We start from the raw sequence: 17,770 nt of genomic DNA, 5'->3' as shown, positions 1-17,770 counted from the left end.
CTCTAATCAAAAGTTGGCAGCAACTGTGGGCGTAACAAATTACTAAAATTGTGCAATTGCCGGCAGCGCATTCTTCAACTGTCAAAATATCATCGTGACTCATGTCATAACAGAAGATTCAATTTTTTTCCTAGAATTTTGCTAGTTTCCGTTACTTTTTTAATTTTTCTTCTTTACTAGTTTTTCGTACATTTTGTAGTGTAGTTTGAATCCCCACAAATCATGTCAAGACCACCCAGGCGCCCTGGAAGAAGCCCTAGACGTATGAACCATTCGCCGAATTTGAATCATCCTCACGTTCAGGTAAAACAAAAACCAATTTTCCTTTTGCTTTCCAACATGTTTATTTCATAAAATTCAATAGGAATTCAGTGTAAATAAACATCCTTTTTTGTATACATTCAATTACAAAAGCTCCAATACTGTATAATATCTACAATAAAATACTTAAGCACATTATGAAAGTGAACCAAAATTACCCATTTTAAGTACATTATATGCTTAAAGCATCAAAACTGTTACAACCCTGATGCCCCTGCTTCTTCTGGAGGCTTCATGATAATGCTGTATTTTTGTTCACATATCTGCAAGGCTTCATCTATGACTTCATTGATACGTTTTCTGTTTCCATCATCAGGCACTAGCTTCAAAGCCATCAAAATTTCCAATACATTACTCTCTATTAATTTATTGGCCAGCTCCTTACTTGCACTTATAATATTAGCCACAATGCAAACTCCTCTATACTGCATGCTTGGTGATTTATTGGCAAGCAGGCACTGAATAGCTTCAAGCCAATTAGTTGAGTCAAAGACCTTTTCACAACACTTCTCACAGTAACCTGTTAATACTGCTAAAGTTCCACTAGCAGCCATTGCAGTATGCTCATCTTCATCCAAACAGCATGAAACAATATACTTCACTCTGTCATTGTCACCTGTGAAGAATTTTTGGATTATGTCTTCACTCTGTACCAAGTTACACATGCACTGCACAGCTGCTCTAGAAATATACTGATGGTCTTCATACATGTAGTGCTCAATCTTGTAAAAACCTCCTTCTTTGACTATCCTTTGGCGAGCTGCCTCATTCATTTGGGCAATATTGCAGAGAGCCATTAATGCTTCAAAGTTCTCTAAACCTGTGCAATCTTGATGCAAGAGTGATAACATGGGGCGGATGCATTCTAGGGCTCTTTGACCAGGAAAAGCCACCTCTGGATTCATGGTAATTCCAATTCTTGCCAGTGCTTGGGCTGCTTGACGCTTCCCTTTTTCTGTTCCCTCCAGTGCTAGTTTTATCAGCACTTTAACAGCACCTTGCTGCACTAGCATTCCTCTTAACTCATGTTCTGAAGCCAAGGCATTGAAAACTCGGGAAATTAGTTCTCTTGAGTTATGGCTCTCTGTTTTACATAAAGCTACTAGAGCTGTGGTCACGTTTTCACGTCCAAGAGCTATTAATCTTTTGGTAACAAAATCAGGGTCATCCAGTTCATGCTCTTCAGGAATATGTTGCTTTGCAAATTTGGCCAGTTCCACCATTTCTGGGATAACTTCTTGTTTCTCATAGGCATTGCATAAATTGACTAAAGTTGTGACTACACCGAAAACCATGCTCTGGTCGCCTGTTTTAGCAAGTTCCACCAAAGCTGTTAAAGCTGCTTTGTCTTCTATAAGTTTCTCCTTTACTTCTGCATCCAAAGTTAAGTAGCTCAAACCCTCCGCAGCCCATTTTCTGATATCTGTGTCTTTACCAGGATGCAAAAGAAATCTGCGGCAAGCTTCAGCTAATTTCAAAGTAGAGCCTTCAGCAAATGGCTTTATCGTCGCATCGCTCCCACCATAACTGCCCAATTTGCACAAACCCACCAAAGCTCTAATTCTAATATGGTCGTTCTTGGATTTATAGAGCTTCTTGAGAATATCTGCTCCTTGTGTCACAATGCTTCTGGCTTTGTCCGCCTTGCTAGCCGCCGCTATCAAGCATTCACATGCAACTTTTTGTTGCAACTCATCCTCAGTGTTGGCCATTACCAAAATCATCTCAAGAATACCTTCTTTACCAATAATACTATTTCCAATGTCTAAAGGACCTCTGAGAAGCTCAGTTATTACGACAGTTACACGCAATTTACTTTCAATATCAGGAGTTAATAATTTTTCTTTAATGAAGTCCTGTATTTGACTTAAGAAGTTGTCTCGAGCCTTGTCATAATACATGTTGTCATACACTCGTGATAAGCATACTGCAGCAATTGTTCTGAAAACATTTAATTGTTGCACACAAGAAAACGTGTTATTTTTATTACATTGTGTTTTGTCAATGGAAGTCAGCAAAGTTAAAAAAAAAACCTTTTATTTACAAAATCCAGGTGGAAATGAAATTTCTCTCACTGTCAACTTTCATACACTGAATAGTGAGTTTTTTATACATATTTTATTGATAATAAAAATCAGTTAAATTGGTTCTATTAGTTGCTACTTTGAGGACTGGATTCAATTAGCTTTCCATTAATTTGAATGATTAGAATGATATCAGTAATGAAATTTTCAGATAGCAGCTAAATCCTTTGGAAACTTGTAATAAATATTCTTACCTTGTAGAAGATGTTATACTCATGGAACTTTCATAATGAAACTCTTCGAGCTCACTAGCACAATCTAACAACTTTTTCACCCCCCCCTTTTCCACCAAATGTTCAGCCCAACTGAATGCAGTATGGTGAATATTTTTAGTCAACAGTTCAATGATTGCATCCCTTGCCAAGCCACTAATCGCCTGGTTGTTAATTGCCATAGTCAAACATGTGAGAAGAGTGTCAATTGTGCCTTTATTTTTTTCAACCAAGTTTTGTTTTGGTTTTCCTTCTGATTTCATTTCCATCCCTATGAAATTTCCATAAATTAACTTACTTGATTCCTTGAAAATCATTAAGATCTTACCAGAGAGAGAATTCAAAATGCACTGCAAGCAGTACTGAGCAGCATACACTATTTCCTGGCTGTTTGAGTCCAGGATCTCAAGAAACCAAGGCACACCAGCATCCTTCAACACGGCCTTAGTTTTTTCCTCTGTATGTTTACATAATTCCCCAATTATTCTGATTCCAGTTACATACAATGTCTGATTTTTCTCCACTTTTAAGAGATTTTTAATTTTCTGCACTATACAGCTTTGTTTTATCATCACTTCACTGCCTGCATTTTCCTTAGCCAAAACCAGTAAGTTTTTCATGGCTGTTTCACGTTTTTCCTTTTCATTACTTGGATCAAAGACAATTTTAACCATGGTCTCAAGCTTTGTGTGTGTCTGAGCATTGATTCTAGCCCGTTCTTCTACCACTCTGTGAAGGCGCTGCAAGTATGGTTGAATGGATTTGTTTGTAGGATCGTCTTTGAATATTTGTGTGGCATCCCGGAAAGCTTCCTCATATCTAATTATTACATGTTAGTACATAGTAAATTGTTGTTAGGTGAATAAGTAGGTACCTTTGAAGACTTTCTAATGCTTGACACCTCCTGAACAATGCCTTAGGATCATTTGGACATATTTCTAGGCTTCTGTCACAGTCTTGTAGAGTTTTTTCAAAGTCCTCTAATTTCAAATGGGCAGCTGCTCGATTCTTATAATAAATGGCCAGTTCTTTGGGCTCTCCCTTCACACCACTGATAGCTTTGCTATAATATTTCACTGCTTCGTCCCATCTCTCGGTTTTGAACGCATCATTCCCTTGCTCCTTATACTTTTCACACTCCATAATTTCCATCTTAAAACCTGTTTTCTTATGGTTTCTATTAAGTTATATGTTATAGATTAGTTCAGGTTATGTGCTCACTAGTACTACTTTATAATTTTGGCACGAGGATTTGTTCCGTCGTATTTATAAGGCTTTCTCAAAGAATTTTCTCAGATTTTCTGGAAGAGGAGGGATTTCTAATAATAAATATGCTAATTTTAGCGGGGAAAATAGGAAGTTTTATTTTTGTATTGGTTCCTGTTCTTGTGTGTGACTTTGTTAATTTGATTCTTAACTATTTATTTAATCTTTAACTAAGGCAAATTAAAGAACAATCATAGATTTGAATAAATTTTATAAACCTAATTAATTGTTTATTTTTCTTAGCCACAAACGATAGATCAGCTGTTCAATGGCGATGCATGGCCTGTCACCGACACTGGTGGTATAACAACTTCCATGGGCTTAATTCAGCTAAATTGCGTCATCGATATGCAATGCACAGTCCCTACAAGAAAATAAAATAAATATATTGACATTTAATAGTTCAAAATACTGCCTCAGGAAAACATGATTTTTTTTATGTTCGGTTTTTTATCATAAAGTCAGTAATAGATTTTTCTGAGTTCTTCAGCGAATTTCTCTAAGATTTGTAGCAGCTTGTCTTTGTCAATATCACATGGTTTCAGTTTATTATTATTTTCGCCTGAATGTTGATGATTCAGGAGAAATAGAAATATTCAGATATATGTTTCAGTTTTAATAGTTCTTACAATAATCCAGTGTATTTCTCTAATTTTCCAGTTCGTCTGTACCTTTACAAACGACAACCATGGTATGTTCTCCGACCATTTCCTTACACGTTACAAGTCTAGAAGATCGTTATACTTTCAATTGTACTTGGCAATAACTTCACATAGTCAAAATTTACAATTCCAGTTTTTGGCAAACCTTCCAAAACTCTTTTTATTTCAAGCTAACGCATAGAATTTGTATAAAAATGTGTTAATATCCAAATACACTCCTGTTATATTAATTAACAATTAGTGTACTATTTGAAATGCCTTCAAGTCTTCCTCAAACTAAACAATGTTTTTTTTACAATTCAGACATGTTTGTTGTATGTTTAAATTTGTTTCTAAGACCTGGTCTCTTAATTAGTTTCAGTTTGGTTTTAACGTGTTCCCGGACATTCCCCGTCCATTCAATGTCAGTTACCAATGCTTTTCAGTTGCGATGCTTCCAGGCAATGAGAGGCAGGATGTGGAGAGAGGAGGCAAAAGTATATTTAGATCTAATCCTTCTTAAAACTCCACATAATGTTTAAGTTTTTGTTAGTCATCATGCCACCAAGTGCTCTAGAACAGCTCACAAGACTCAACATCAACTACCCAATGTTATTCAAATTGACAAATAAGAAATCTAGGAGAGAAACTCATTGTGGTGTGCTAGAGTTTGTTGCTGATGAGGGGAAGGTCTATTTGCCCCTTTGGGTATTTAATCAGTAGTTTATTATTAAAGGTCAGCTGACTAGGATATAATTTTATAGATGATGCACAATATGGCTTTAGAGGAGGGCGATTTAGTACAAATGGAAAGTGTCTCTCTGCCAGTAGGAACATTTTCTAGGTTTCAACCAATATCCTCAGATTTTCTGGACATCACAAATCCCACAGCAGTATTGGAGAATTGCTTAAGATCATTTGCCTGCTTAACTAAAGGAGATGTCATTGCAATCCAATACAACCAAAAAGTGTATGAATTGATGGTGCTGGAAACAAAACCGGCTGATGCAGTGAGCATCATTGAGTGTGATATGAATGTCGAATTTGCAGCTCCTGTTGGTTATAAAGGTATAATTTAGTTCTTATAATTTCAATTGGGTTCTGAATGTATTTATAGAACCAGAACCTATGAAGAAGCAGGATGAAGAAATGACAGTGGATCCTGCTGAATTCATGCCAGAACCTGCAGGTTTTGTTGCATTTAAAGGCGCGGGAAATCGGTTGGATGGAAAGAAACGCAAAGATGCTTCAAACACTGGTATGTTATGATTATTGAGGTTTTTATGCCTTTTTGTTATTTGATTTTAGACCAAAATATTGCAAAGCCCATTTACATTCGTGGAATTGCAGACTACGATTATCAGTTAGGAACTTTAAGGTTCATTAGAAAATCCATAAAACCCAAAACCAATGAGACAGTAGATGACGAATTTAAGCCTTTCAGCGGTGCAGGTTTCAGCCTGCGGCCCTTGAATTGACCCTGTTATAAATAATTATTTCTGTGTGATCTTTTTATAGAATTCTAGTTGTTTTATATTATTATTTATAGAAAATTAAAATAAAGATATAAATTTTATTTGAGGCCAGTTTGTATGTATATTTTCTTTCATCTTTTCTTGCAAGTTTAAGGTTTAGAGTACAGTTTGGCAATGTTGTCATTTAAATCGTTTAAAGATGGTAAATCCTATAGAGCTTGTACCGAGTGTGAATCTATCTCACTTGTTCTCATTTATTCTAAATATGAAACGTGCATCCACTCTAACAAATCCGAGCATACTTTTTCGATTAATTGATTAAGTTTAATAGTATATGCACTACAAGAATGTTTATTTAACCTCAAAACGAATCGAACGTTATATCCCTCTTTATAACGAAAATTGTCTTAAATTCTAACATTTTAAAGTTAAAATGATCATAATTTTCATTTAAGACTCGTATAATTCCAAAATTTCGTTGAATATGAATTACTTGTCTATTAAAGGTATCACCTTCAGTAAATTTCTAAAAACCCTCAAACTATTCCCGGTTCTTCCCATTCGCGCTTACTATACAGTGAAAAGAAAAGCGGAAAATGACGAATATTTCTTATCAAAGCATTTATACAATAAAATCAAAGCAACGGGCCCCATTACCGTTGCCGATTACATGAGAGATGTACTCCAGAACCCCATTAGAGGATATTACATGTCAAAAGATATGTTTGGGGAATCTGGGGACTTTATTACGTCTCCAGAAATTTCTCAGGTAAGTATTGTTTATCTTTTGTGGGGTCAAACGCAGCTTTGAGAATATATTGCTCTCTGGTGAAAAAGGAGCTCCAGAGATGAGGCAAACGTTTTCAATGTAAAATGAAAGTTGTGCTCTATGAGTAGAACATAATGAAGGGTATAAAGTCAACTGGGACTGTTATAGTATAAGAAAAAAAATCAATAAAGTAATTATTAAACAAGATATTTAGTTTCATCAGACCCAACATTATCCCATATATTTTTCCATCAATACCAATGTCCTATTTCATGAAAATTTAAGTGCACCTGCCAACAGAAGTAGCAGTTTTTCGACGAGTTCACGCTTAACTCTCTAAATTTAGAAGGTTAAAGTCCTTATATTATTAATTTGAACAATACTTATACCTAAAAATCCCTGCTGATATAATCAAGTAGTACTTGCTTGCTACAATTTTGTCTCAGATTTTTGGAGAAATGATTGCTGTATGGTTCTTAAATGAGTGGCAGAAAATAGGCTCTCCTAAACCTATGCAAATCGTTGAATTGGGCCCTGGAAGAGGCACTCTGAGTTCAGATATATTGAAGGTTTTCGACTATTTCAAGGTACATCCACATTGCTTGACAACAATAACCCAAAGTCAAACTCAATTTCAGGCATTGCACAATGCAACTCTTCATTTAGTTGAAATAAGTCCTGTTTTAAGCGAAGTGCAAAGCCGCACCTTGTGCATTCAAAGCAATCTTACTAAGAATTTGAAAAGCTCTTTCTACAGAGAAGGTATCACCCATCAAGGAATTCCAGTTTTTTGGTACAAACAATATCAAGACGTTCCAGACGGTTTTACACTTTTACTGGCACATGAGTTTTTTGATGCAATGCCTATTCATAAGTTTCATAAAACTAATGCTGGCTATAAAGAAGTGCTTGTTGATTTAGGGAACATGAAATCAGAGGAAAAAGACATTCGGTTCAGGTGAGTCACTTCACTTTTTAGATCAAGGTGTTACCTTATTTGAATATAAGATATGTTCTTGCGCGTCAAGACACCCCAATGACAAAAGTGCTACTAAAGAAAACAGAAACTAGAGATCATATTGAAATTTCTCCTGATGCCTTGTTGATTTATGACCAGATCTGTAAGCGCTTAGTTGAAAATGGAGGGATTTCCTTGATATGCGACTATGGACATAACGGACTGGGAAGCGACACCTTTAGGTATTTATAGACGCTTTGGAATTTTAAAGCCAATATTTAATTGCTCTTCAGAGCGTTCAGAAAACATAAACAAATGGATCCATTAGTGCTTCCAGGGACTTCAGATTTAACCGCTGATGTAGATTTTAGTGTCATAGAAGAGGTTTTTATAGCGACACAAAGCGGTTTCTTATCATCATTTTATTAAGCTTTTAGGTGGCTTTAAAGAACGGCAATGTCATATATTTAGGTCCAGTAACACAGCGCACATTTCTCCACCGAATTGGCATAGAACATCGAGTCAAAGCTTTATCAAAGAACTTGACCGATAAGGAACAATTAAAAAATTTGGAAGAGTGTTATAATTTTTTGACCGATGATGCGAAAATGGGAGAGAGATTTAAATTTTCGTGCTTGCTTCCCGCAACTCTATCTAGGATACTGGAAAAATGCCCTGTGGTGGGGTTTTCCTAGGGCCTACCTGAAAAGTAGGGTCTGATTGTGTATGTATGTCTAGTGTCTGTGATACTGTAAATAAATTATTTTTTTAGTATGGCAAATATTTAATTCCTTTTTAAAGGTCTATAAAGTAAGTAAATACAGTAAAAGTACTAATCACTTAATGCTAATATTTAATGTTAATCAAGTTTGAACCATCATTGACAATGTTGAGCTTAGAGACTAGTTTATCGGAAACACATATAAGAATTTGCCTAGAAATTACCAGGACATGTAATTGAGGATTTAATTATTGCTATTATCCGGAACATTACACGTAACAAATTTTAACATACCACAATTTGAGTTTAATAACAAACAGCGTCTGCAAGGCAATCTCAAATAAAAGAGATAATAATCAACTTCTATCTGTAAGGGCACCCGTTTGACCAGTGACCCTGGTTACCACAATTATAACACCTGAAAAATTCTATCATGAAACGCCGAAAATCGAAATTGTGAAACATTAATAATTGCTATGGACTTTTAAGTCACATTTTTACCTTCCATATCCGCCATAATAAGCATTTTCATATACACCATCATACCAATCGTTTCCGTCATAACTGGCATAGTTATAGTAATCGCTATCTTCACTATCTATATTCGAAAGTTCATCCACGTTAATTACTGGTAGTTCGGCAGGAACTGATACTGGTGGAACTATATTGAAACATAACGCACAAGTAAAAATATATTTTTATCATCATCACTAAAATCTCACTTTGAATAACGAGGGGAGCAGTAACATTGTTATTGTTATTGTTCCTGTTACTCGCCCTTCGTCTGCCTCTTCGACCCGAGGTTCTGCCTACCGGCTTCTTTTTAGCCGCAGCTTCTTTTTCTGCTAGCTTATTCCTCTCTTCTATTGCATCTTTTCTCTGCTGCTTTTCTTCTTCCGGAGCATTATCTATTATCTATAAACATTTCCAAACTATTGTTAAGTTAAAAGGAAATTGTATCTAACAAGTTAATCCCTAATTTTCAACCTTTCAATGCAATTAAAATCTTGAACATTTTATTTAAATCTCGTACACAAAAAGAATATCCCAATGTTAACATTTTTTAAAGACCTCGGGCATCCCCTACAAGTTGATTACGATTGGAATATTCTGTATGAGTTTGAAACTTTGATATGAATATTAGTATGAATTATTTCCGGTAATTACTTGCAATGTATTACAATAAATTTCATAAGTAATGTAACATTTAGCAATACATGTAGGGTTTAGTAGAGCTAAATATCTCACTGTTTTGTTCTTTTTTGTACCTAGTGACACAATTTTCTCAACTTACTTATAATTTCACATTGAGAGCAAAATATCCTACCTTTTCAACAAGATTGTCCAATACTAGTGTGTTATTTTGTGAGGTAATTTTCTTACGACAAATAGGGCACTCTAATTTGTTTTTTTTCCACATTTGAATACAGTGCAGACAGAAAGAGTGAGAGCACCCTAAAGTCACAGCTTTGATGAACAAATTAGCACAAATGGTACACATTAACTCATTTTCCATATCTTCGAATTGTTTCTAAAAAATTTATTAGCCCTAAGTTAATGTTTGGCCTTTTGTAATATAACGTACCTGATCTTGCTGCTTGACAACTTGTTGTTTTGGAAGAGATATCTTTGTGGATGTTTGTTCCAGTTTACTCTTGGCCTCATGGGATTTTTCATTTGTTGCATTTTGGCCAAGCTCGTCGCACATTTCAGACCTATTATTCGATATCTGAATTATCCCTGGGGACACTTCTGTAGCTGATGTAGTTGGATTAAGAACATATCGCATCTCATTTTCCTTCACTGTGGAATCAGCTTTGCCTTTAATTGGATTAGTAACATCTGATATTTGTGGTGAAACCGTCGAGGGTCCAGCATCATGTAGAGAGGTAGATGCTCCAGCTGTAATCTTCAGTCTCTTATTACCATTTTGCGGGCTTGCAATTTTAATGCTAGAAATAGAGGGAAATGAGTTCGCGTAGTTCTGAACTATTTCATGTAACATTTGAGAATAGCTTAATGATGGGCCTTCAGTAGGTTTATCCACTGTTGCCATTTGAAAATCTGAAGTACTAGGAGGATTTTCTGTTTGGTTGCAGCATTTCATGACTACATCTTTTATTGTTTGAGAATATGTTGATTTTGGTTTTGTAACAAGACCCTTCACAACAGGCTCATTCACATATTCTTCATCACTTGATATTTCAATTGCTTCTTCATTTCTAATCATTTCAGGAAGGCTTGGAGTAATACAGGTGGGAATGTTTCCACAGTTGCTATTTGAAGCTATAGGATTTGTATTGATTTCATTACTTAAAGGATTTTGTTGAACCAAATCATTGAAATTAGTATTTGAAAGTTCAGGCTCTGTTTCTTCCCCTGTTCTTAATTGTTGAACTGATATAGCTGCACTTCCTGGTTTTAACTGAGCAGTTGTGTGATTAAAAACCTTTTCTGATTTAATCTCAATATTTTGTGTTTCACCACAAGGAGGCTCTCCAGAGCCCACTTCCATAGGACTTGGATGCTGGACTGTTGCTAGATTTTTTGGTCTTACAGCATCTGTTCCATCAAACAAAATATTATCGGCAACATTGTTAAGCATATCATCACTGACACCATCCTCTTCAAAACAATTAGGTGATGGTGGAGAAGTAATTTCTTGTTCTGTCTTGAATCGATTTATTTGATCTTTGTCAGGCACTCTTGGAGGTTCCAGCAAAAATTTGTATGTGTAAGTTTGGTAACTGAGACATATTTCATCATTGTTCTTTAGAATGGTACTGGCTTTGCTAATATATAATTTATCATTGACCATAGTGCCATTTGTGCTCTGCAAATAAACACTTAGTTGGCAATACTTACTTGAAATATAACATTTTTTTACCAAGTCTGTTAAAACCCAATCAAAGCCTGATTTCTCTATCTGACAGTGAGAGCGAGAAATAATTCTGTTTAATATAATATAGTCACAAAAGTGGCCTCTACCCAGCACAAACTAGAAAAATGTAGAGTCAATATAAAAACTCACTAAATTGGGAATAAAGTAAATAAGAAACAATAATACTTACTGGACTTTTAGTCACTTCAATCAAATCTCCACTTTCTACGTTTTTTAAAACAGGCATGTTGTATTCTCCAATATGGATACGAAAAACAATTATTAACTAGAGGGGATCGTGTACTCGTTTACTTTTTAATTAAGTTCATTATGCTATTCGGGAAACTATGTAAATTTGAATTTCCTTTAACTCATCTGTTTTAAAACGCGAAAGAAGATAAATAAACACTATTCGATGACAGCTTGAAGGAATGACATGAAACGTAAATCTTTTGGTGTTGCTAACCTTTTCAATTTAAAACCTGCTACAGAAACATAATGTCCCTACAATATCCCTACTATTAAGCGGAATTTTTTTGCTACAACTGTTCCTATAAAAATCCTCGGTGAAAAATATCTATTACATTTTGATATTATTTTTAGTCTTAATTTCCTACGCATTATGGAAGCGCCGAAAAGAAACGTCTTTTGATACGTTTCATTTCTTATGCTAAGCTTGTTACCGATGTTTCTGTGAAAGTAGGGAAATTTCCCTATGGTTGACTATGGTAAATTTACATCAACTAACTGCCAAAAGAGCAAAACTAGTTTTATTCTATGAAGTAATGAGAAAATTCTTGTTTAATAACCCAATGTTAGAACGAGAGCTTCTCAGGATCTGATTAAAATAATTTCCTTATACTGAAACTTCTTTCTTACACGCAAATGTTCCTATAGAACCAGTGCTCTGTAATTGATACTCAGTAGGCTCCGGAATGCTACGAACTTCTATGTGATGTTGCCAAGACGAAAAGAATATTAGAGCGAAATTGATTTTATATTAATTAATTAATTGATACTAATAACGCCGTTCTAATTATTGTCCTAATAAGGTACGTAGTTTTTATTGTGCACATTCACAGAAAACATTTGGCAAATACAAGATTATAATATTTTTTATTTATTATTTATTATTTAATATCGCATATTCCTATTTTCAAGACAATGTGGCAGCACCGCTCTTCGACAGTATTCGGGAAAAAGGATGCTGGGACGCTATGCTGCTTTATATTAAAGTTGAAGGGCACTATGTATCTCTTACAGTCCAATCACGTCAATTTCTCGAAAATCTAACCTCAAATAATTAGTTAGTACCGCTGTATTTGAATGTTTATTTTATGGGATCATAACAACAATATTATTGAGTTTAATTTTAAAATTTTTCTCATAAAGCCACCTCCCACGATGTTTCGTTTACTCTAAAGAGGACTTAATGAGTTTTTATTTATTTCCTAACAATCACTCCTCAATTTTGATTAATGCCCTCAAACCAACAACTCATTGCAATCCACCAATTTACAGCTCAACATTTAAATTAATTAAGCACTATGAACTTTAAAAAGGGCATAAATCCCTTGGTATTCACTGCAGTTCAGCATATTGACATGGAAAAACTTGCCAAATGCTCTGAAATTGATATTCGACCAGTCTTGCCATGTCTGGTAAGAATGGGCCTTATTTGCCCTTTAGATACATCAAAAAAATGCACCAGCATGAAAGTAAGCATTCTCACTATAGTGAGTGGTATGGAGTTGGTTAACTCCATTGTGGCTTTGCTGAGTATCGACTTTCACAAGCTAGAAACAGATGTAAAAAAGGAACAGCAACTAAGACAAAAGGGAAACACAAGTCAGAATGATTCTATATTGATTGGGAATTTGTCTAATACCAGCATGGCTTTGGAATATGAGAGAAGTGATATGACAAGAAGGTTATCAATCTTGTTAGGTAAAGTCTCTACTATGTAGTTATAATATTTTAAGTTTTAATTATCTAATATATATCATAATTCATAGGTGAATTATTGTATATCCAGTCACAAATTCAAGACAACCCAGAAACAGTAGACGAAGAATCTTACATTAAATCTTCAGAGTTATTTGATAATGATATTTTTGCTGAGGAATTATCAGATATTGTGTGTATAGCTTTAGCAGAACTTCCCACCACTTTGAACATTGTCACCATCATTGAGACATTATTGCATGTCCACAATGGGCCTGAGGTAATTTGCCGAGTGGTGGCAAACTTTCCTGATTGTTTTAGAGAAGGTATTGCAAATATTTAAAAAAGTTATTAAACACTGCTACTCCTATTGTGTCCTGTACAAAGCATAGCTTTCTTTTCACTTGTCTCACACAAAGTACACCCACAAAATATGCTGGAGGATTTAAATTTGGACAGAAATTAATTTTATATTGAGTGATGGAAAAATGGAGAGGTTGACATACTGCCAATGACTTTCTCTACAGTACACATAAAAAATGGAACCTGAGACTGCAATGTGTCAAGCTCTCCTATACAATTATGTAATTTTACTAGTGGGCCCAATTTTCAGTATGCACAGGACTTGTAAAATACAACATCAATAGGGATGTTCTCATCTCCCTTTTTACAGTATAAAATCATCAATTGATTATTGGGTCCAATGGCTACAAACAGTTATATTATGGAAGTGTGTAATTTGAACACATACAAGAGTGAGCTATCCCTCTTTAATAATTAAAATCTGAAGTTGCTTTTATTTAGGACATTATAGCCATTCCTTTCCTCCAGTACTCTTCAATTTTCTTACTCCAACCCTGAATTAGAAATGGAACATTTCAGTATGCACCTATTTAATTCACACTGGAGAGAAACAAGAAGAAAGCATTTCCAGTACTGTCAGGTCAACTACAATAGGCCTTTTATGCCGAATGAATCCTTCACAATCTTTATCAGTTAGATCTAAATGTGTGGAATTGTGTCGAATGCCTGCATTAGCTATTTTGCTATCTCTAGGAGATGCACAAGAGGATAAAGAAGGTGATATGGTAGCTTTTGTTAGCGGTCTACTCTTAGGGAATGACCAAACAATAAGGTTTAATTTTTTTTTATTAATTATTATTTGCCACTGATTTGCTTCATCTGTAATTAGGAATTGGATTGCCTTATTTATCCGCACTGGACAGAAACGTAAAGGAGAAGCCTCTAGTAATGCTTTGCAGCAACTCAGAGAAGATCTGCTGAAACGGTTGCAGGGAATTATAGATGCTTCTCCAGAAGGCCAGATTCCCGACAGTTTAGTTGTACAGGCCTCTGCGTTATTGCGTCTTTATTGTGCACTCCGAGGAATAGCTGCCATAAAGTAAGGTACTGGTATTTTAAAGTGGAAAAAATCTTAAAACCATTATGAGCAGGTTTCAAGATGAAGAAGTGAACTTAATTGTGCAGCTATTGACATCGCATCCCAATCCTACACCTGCAGGAGTCAGATTTGTTTCCATTGGCCTTTGTATGTTGATTGCTTGCCCTTCTTTATTGTCTCAACCTGATCATGAAAGACGTAGTATTGAATGGGTAAGACTATTTACAATTTCGAAATAAATCTCTTGGAGAACATTCAATTATTTTTCAGGTTCAATGGTTAGTTAAAGAAGAAGCTTATTTCGAATCAGCCAGTGGTGTAACAGCTTCTTTTGGGGAAATGCTCCTCCTTATGGCGATTCACTTTCACAGCCAGCAATTGAGCGCAATTTGCGAGCTTACGTGCGCCACTTTGGGCATGAAAATCGCCATTAGGCACAATAACATGAACCGCATGAAGCAAGTTTTCACACAGGAGATTTTTACGGAACAGGTAGTTACTGCACATGCGGTCAAAGTGCCTGTAACCCAAGGGTTGAATGCCAATATGACGGGTAAGTAAAGTTTGTACACTTTCTCTTAAATAAGTACATTAAATACTTCTAGGATTTTTGCCCATTCACTGCATTCATCAACTTTTAAAATCGCGGGCTTTTGCCAAGCACAACGTGAATATTAAAAACTGGATTTATAAGCAGATTTGCACCAGCGTTAGCCCATTACATCCAGTTCTTCCAATGTTGGTAGAAGTCTATGTCAACAGTATTATGCTTCCTAATGCTAAGACTTTGGAGCAAACTAATAAGCCCTTAACTGAGAATGAAATTCGGAAAGTAAGTTCGATTTAGGTAGATTTTGGACTGTTGTGTTAAATGTTAATATTAGGTGTTTCAAAGTTCAGTCTTTGGTCAATACTTCGACAACAAACAATCAATCTTTACGATGGATTTTGATGCAAATGCGGAAAATCAAGATGTGGCGGTCGATAACACCAGTCTAACACCGCAATTGTTACTGCTTTACTATCTCCTTCTGTATGAAGATTGTAGATTAAATAACGCGCAGGTTCTCGCATCTAGTGGGCGGAAAATTAAGCAGTACACTCCCGAATTCATGTCCGAACTGCCCATTAAGTACTTACTGCACCATGCGCAGAAAGACCAGAGTTCTTATTCAGGTGCTTAAAATTTTGTCGATTACTTAAGCAGCGCAATAAGGAAGTTTTTATAGGGTTGTTCGGTCCGCTTTTAAAGCTTCTTGCCACACATTTCCCACATCTGACTTTAGTAGAGGATTGGCTCGATGATATGTCAATTCAGATTCAGACTGAGAAAAAACCTGTGCATATTGATGAATTTATGGTGGTTTCTGCTTTTGAAGAGATTGAAACTAAGGCTTCAAGGTGCTTTGGTCGGTTACCGTGTTTTTTTGGTTAAATTTTGTATTTCAGGTGCGCGAAATTGCTTCAAAACATGCTCAAAGTCGAAGCTATTGATATCTGGCCGTTTGCAGAAAGTTTTACACAGTATGCAAGGCGAGTATATTTTTTGGTACTTTAGTAGATTAAATTGAAAAGCAAATACGTTTTATAGGAAACTCCTAGGTAATAACACTCCAAGGTACCTGCAAGATTTATATAAGGATGTTTGGCTTCGGCTTAACACAGTCTTGCCGCGTCGCTTATGGGTGCTTACAGTTAAAAACTTAGTGGACGATTTTTCATCTCTTACGAAAATTGATGTTGCTGAAGATCCATTACAGGTAAGGTTTCGAAATAAGTCAAAAGATACATGTTTTGATGATGTCACGACCACGGACCGTCCCACTGATTTATCGCCTGGCATTAACTATGTGATTTTACTTTTGCCAACTCGAAACTCCTTTCTGAAAAAATTGCATACCACAGCATCAATATGTTATTTCAAAAAATTCATATTGCCAAGACCCCTACATTTTTCTGTTAGATTCTGCAGTAAAACAAAATAATATATTTACTCTAGATAATGCGGTGCGATGAGAGAGTATTCCGCTGTGCCCCAATTTACGCCATAGTACTGAGAGTACTAAGGGCTAGTCTTGCTTCTTCTCGCAGTCAATTAGCCCAACATTTACAAGCGAATCCGCAGCTGGACCCACACGGACAAGTCTTGAGCGAAACTGATCGGGATGAGATGTGTCGAGCTGCTGTTGCCGCACAGGCAAGTCATGTTTTATTAATTATAGGCATTTTCTATTTTTTGTTAAAACTTTAAATTTATTTAGGAAAGCGCTGCTGTTCAAATGCTTTTGGAAACCCTCATAGAGAAAGAGGATGATAAAACTCTTCCGGGCAGAAGGTGGGCTTTACAAGAAGTCAGATCGTTGGTCTGCTGCTATTTGCACCAAATGTTCATTGCTGACACTATGCTGTGTAAACTTGTACACTTTCAGGTAAATCTGTTAATGCGAAATATATTTTGTGCTTGATGTATCAATGATAGGGTTACCCAAGTGAGCTGCTAGAAGTAGTTATTAAAGGAGTTCCTTCAATGCACATTTGCCTGGATTTTCTGCAAGAATTGATGCAACAGCCAAGTCTTAACAAGCAAATCTTTGCCATACAACTACTGTCTCATCTGTCGATCCAGTATGCCCTGCCCAAAAGTCTTAATTTGTGCGTTACAGCTCTTAATTTATTGAACGCCCTTTTAGGAGGTATTTTCGAAATCCCCCTAATTTTGGAAACAAAAGTATTCTTTCCATGTTTTTCAGGAATTTCTAGCACGCAGCGTGTGAAACTCTTCAAACCAGTATTGCCAGCTTTAGTGAATATCAGTGAAGCCTTTCCTCCATTAACTAATGATATTGTTAATTTGCTCATGCAATTGGCGAAAATTTGCGAAAGTCAGGCTTCTCTTGCTAGTCATTTTGATAGTCAGCGTGGCACTGGGTTGGAAATTTCCGCCCAAGAGAGCGCGGAGTTGTGTGATTTGACTAAAAAGACGTTTGGTGATATCTTAGATAGGAGTGTCTTAAGGGGGAACGTGTATAGACAGGAATAGCTATGTGGGAAATAAAAAATTGTTTTTTTATTGTTTTTACATTTTACTTAGCGGGA

General features: G+C 35.8%; 5 protein-coding genes across 8 annotated transcripts; 3 read left to right on the top strand and 2 right to left on the bottom strand.

The window, feature by feature from the left end:
- The first annotated feature begins 75 nt into the window (after positions 1-75).
- On the top strand, positions 76-6,105 carry Ufd1-like (ubiquitin fusion-degradation 1-like). 2 transcript variants are annotated; one of them, XM_066293062.1, is made up of 6 exons: positions 76-303; positions 4,901-5,021; positions 5,078-5,232; positions 5,289-5,592; positions 5,642-5,782; positions 5,833-6,105. In XM_066293062.1, the coding sequence occupies exons 1-6, from the start codon at positions 223-225 to the stop codon at positions 6,000-6,002; spliced, it is 972 nt and encodes a 323-aa protein (XP_066149159.1). In that variant the 5' UTR covers positions 76-222; the 3' UTR covers positions 6,003-6,105. The 2 variants fall into 2 exon arrangements, with proteins under 2 accessions (XP_066149159.1, XP_066149160.1); XM_066293063.1 differs by lacking the exon at positions 76-303 and adding an exon at positions 4,430-4,574.
- Positions 363-4,131, bottom strand: unc-45 (unc-45 myosin chaperone). The gene is made up of 4 exons (XM_066293053.1): positions 3,492-4,131; positions 2,946-3,436; positions 2,600-2,888; positions 363-2,262 (listed from the first exon to the last, which is right to left on the bottom strand). Exons 1-4 carry the CDS (start codon positions 3,767-3,769, stop codon positions 519-521), a joined length of 2,802 nt encoding a protein of 933 aa, XP_066149150.1. The 5' UTR covers positions 3,770-4,131; the 3' UTR covers positions 363-518.
- Positions 6,106-6,329: 224 nt separating the features above from the next.
- LOC136344870 (protein arginine methyltransferase NDUFAF7 homolog, mitochondrial) lies at positions 6,330-8,601 on the top strand. 3 transcript variants are annotated; one of them, XM_066292745.1, is made up of 7 exons: positions 6,330-6,768; positions 7,215-7,355; positions 7,407-7,726; positions 7,777-7,968; positions 8,020-8,110; positions 8,164-8,435; positions 8,499-8,601. In XM_066292745.1, exons 1-6 carry the CDS (start codon positions 6,484-6,486, stop codon positions 8,419-8,421), a joined length of 1,287 nt encoding a protein of 428 aa, XP_066148842.1. In that variant the 5' UTR covers positions 6,330-6,483; the 3' UTR covers positions 8,422-8,435; positions 8,499-8,601. The 3 variants fall into 3 exon arrangements, with proteins under 3 accessions (XP_066148842.1, XP_066148840.1, XP_066148843.1); XM_066292743.1 differs by having other exon boundaries at positions 8,164-8,500; XM_066292746.1 differs by having other exon boundaries at positions 8,157-8,500.
- Positions 8,602-8,726: 125 nt separating this feature from the next.
- On the bottom strand, positions 8,727-11,744 carry LOC136344869 (uncharacterized). Its single transcript, XM_066292742.1, has 7 exons — positions 11,519-11,744; positions 11,335-11,445; positions 10,033-11,280; positions 9,775-9,978; positions 9,170-9,362; positions 8,949-9,108; positions 8,727-8,865 (listed from the first exon to the last, which is right to left on the bottom strand). The coding sequence occupies exons 1-7, from the start codon at positions 11,573-11,575 to the stop codon at positions 8,811-8,813; spliced, it is 2,028 nt and encodes a 675-aa protein (XP_066148839.1). The 5' UTR covers positions 11,576-11,744; the 3' UTR covers positions 8,727-8,810.
- A 476-nt stretch (positions 11,745-12,220) lies between these two features.
- On the top strand, positions 12,221-17,749 carry IntS2 (integrator complex subunit 2). Its single transcript, XM_066292594.1, has 16 exons — positions 12,221-12,380; positions 12,490-13,275; positions 13,344-13,598; positions 14,155-14,407; positions 14,465-14,674; positions 14,727-14,886; positions 14,945-15,227; positions 15,280-15,506; positions 15,559-15,850; positions 15,904-16,075; positions 16,124-16,207; positions 16,266-16,434; positions 16,674-16,871; positions 16,936-17,103; positions 17,154-17,367; positions 17,425-17,749. The coding sequence occupies exons 2-16, from the start codon at positions 12,876-12,878 to the stop codon at positions 17,712-17,714; spliced, it is 3,375 nt and encodes a 1,124-aa protein (XP_066148691.1). The 5' UTR covers positions 12,221-12,380; positions 12,490-12,875; the 3' UTR covers positions 17,715-17,749.
- Positions 17,750-17,770: the final 21 nt, after the last annotated feature.

Source organism: Euwallacea fornicatus, chromosome 18 (genome assembly GCF_040115645.1).
Source record: "Euwallacea fornicatus isolate EFF26 chromosome 18, ASM4011564v1, whole genome shotgun sequence".
NCBI classification, from domain to species: domain Eukaryota; kingdom Metazoa; phylum Arthropoda; class Insecta; order Coleoptera; family Curculionidae; genus Euwallacea; species Euwallacea fornicatus.
This window is presented reverse-complemented; position numbering and strand designations above follow the sequence as displayed.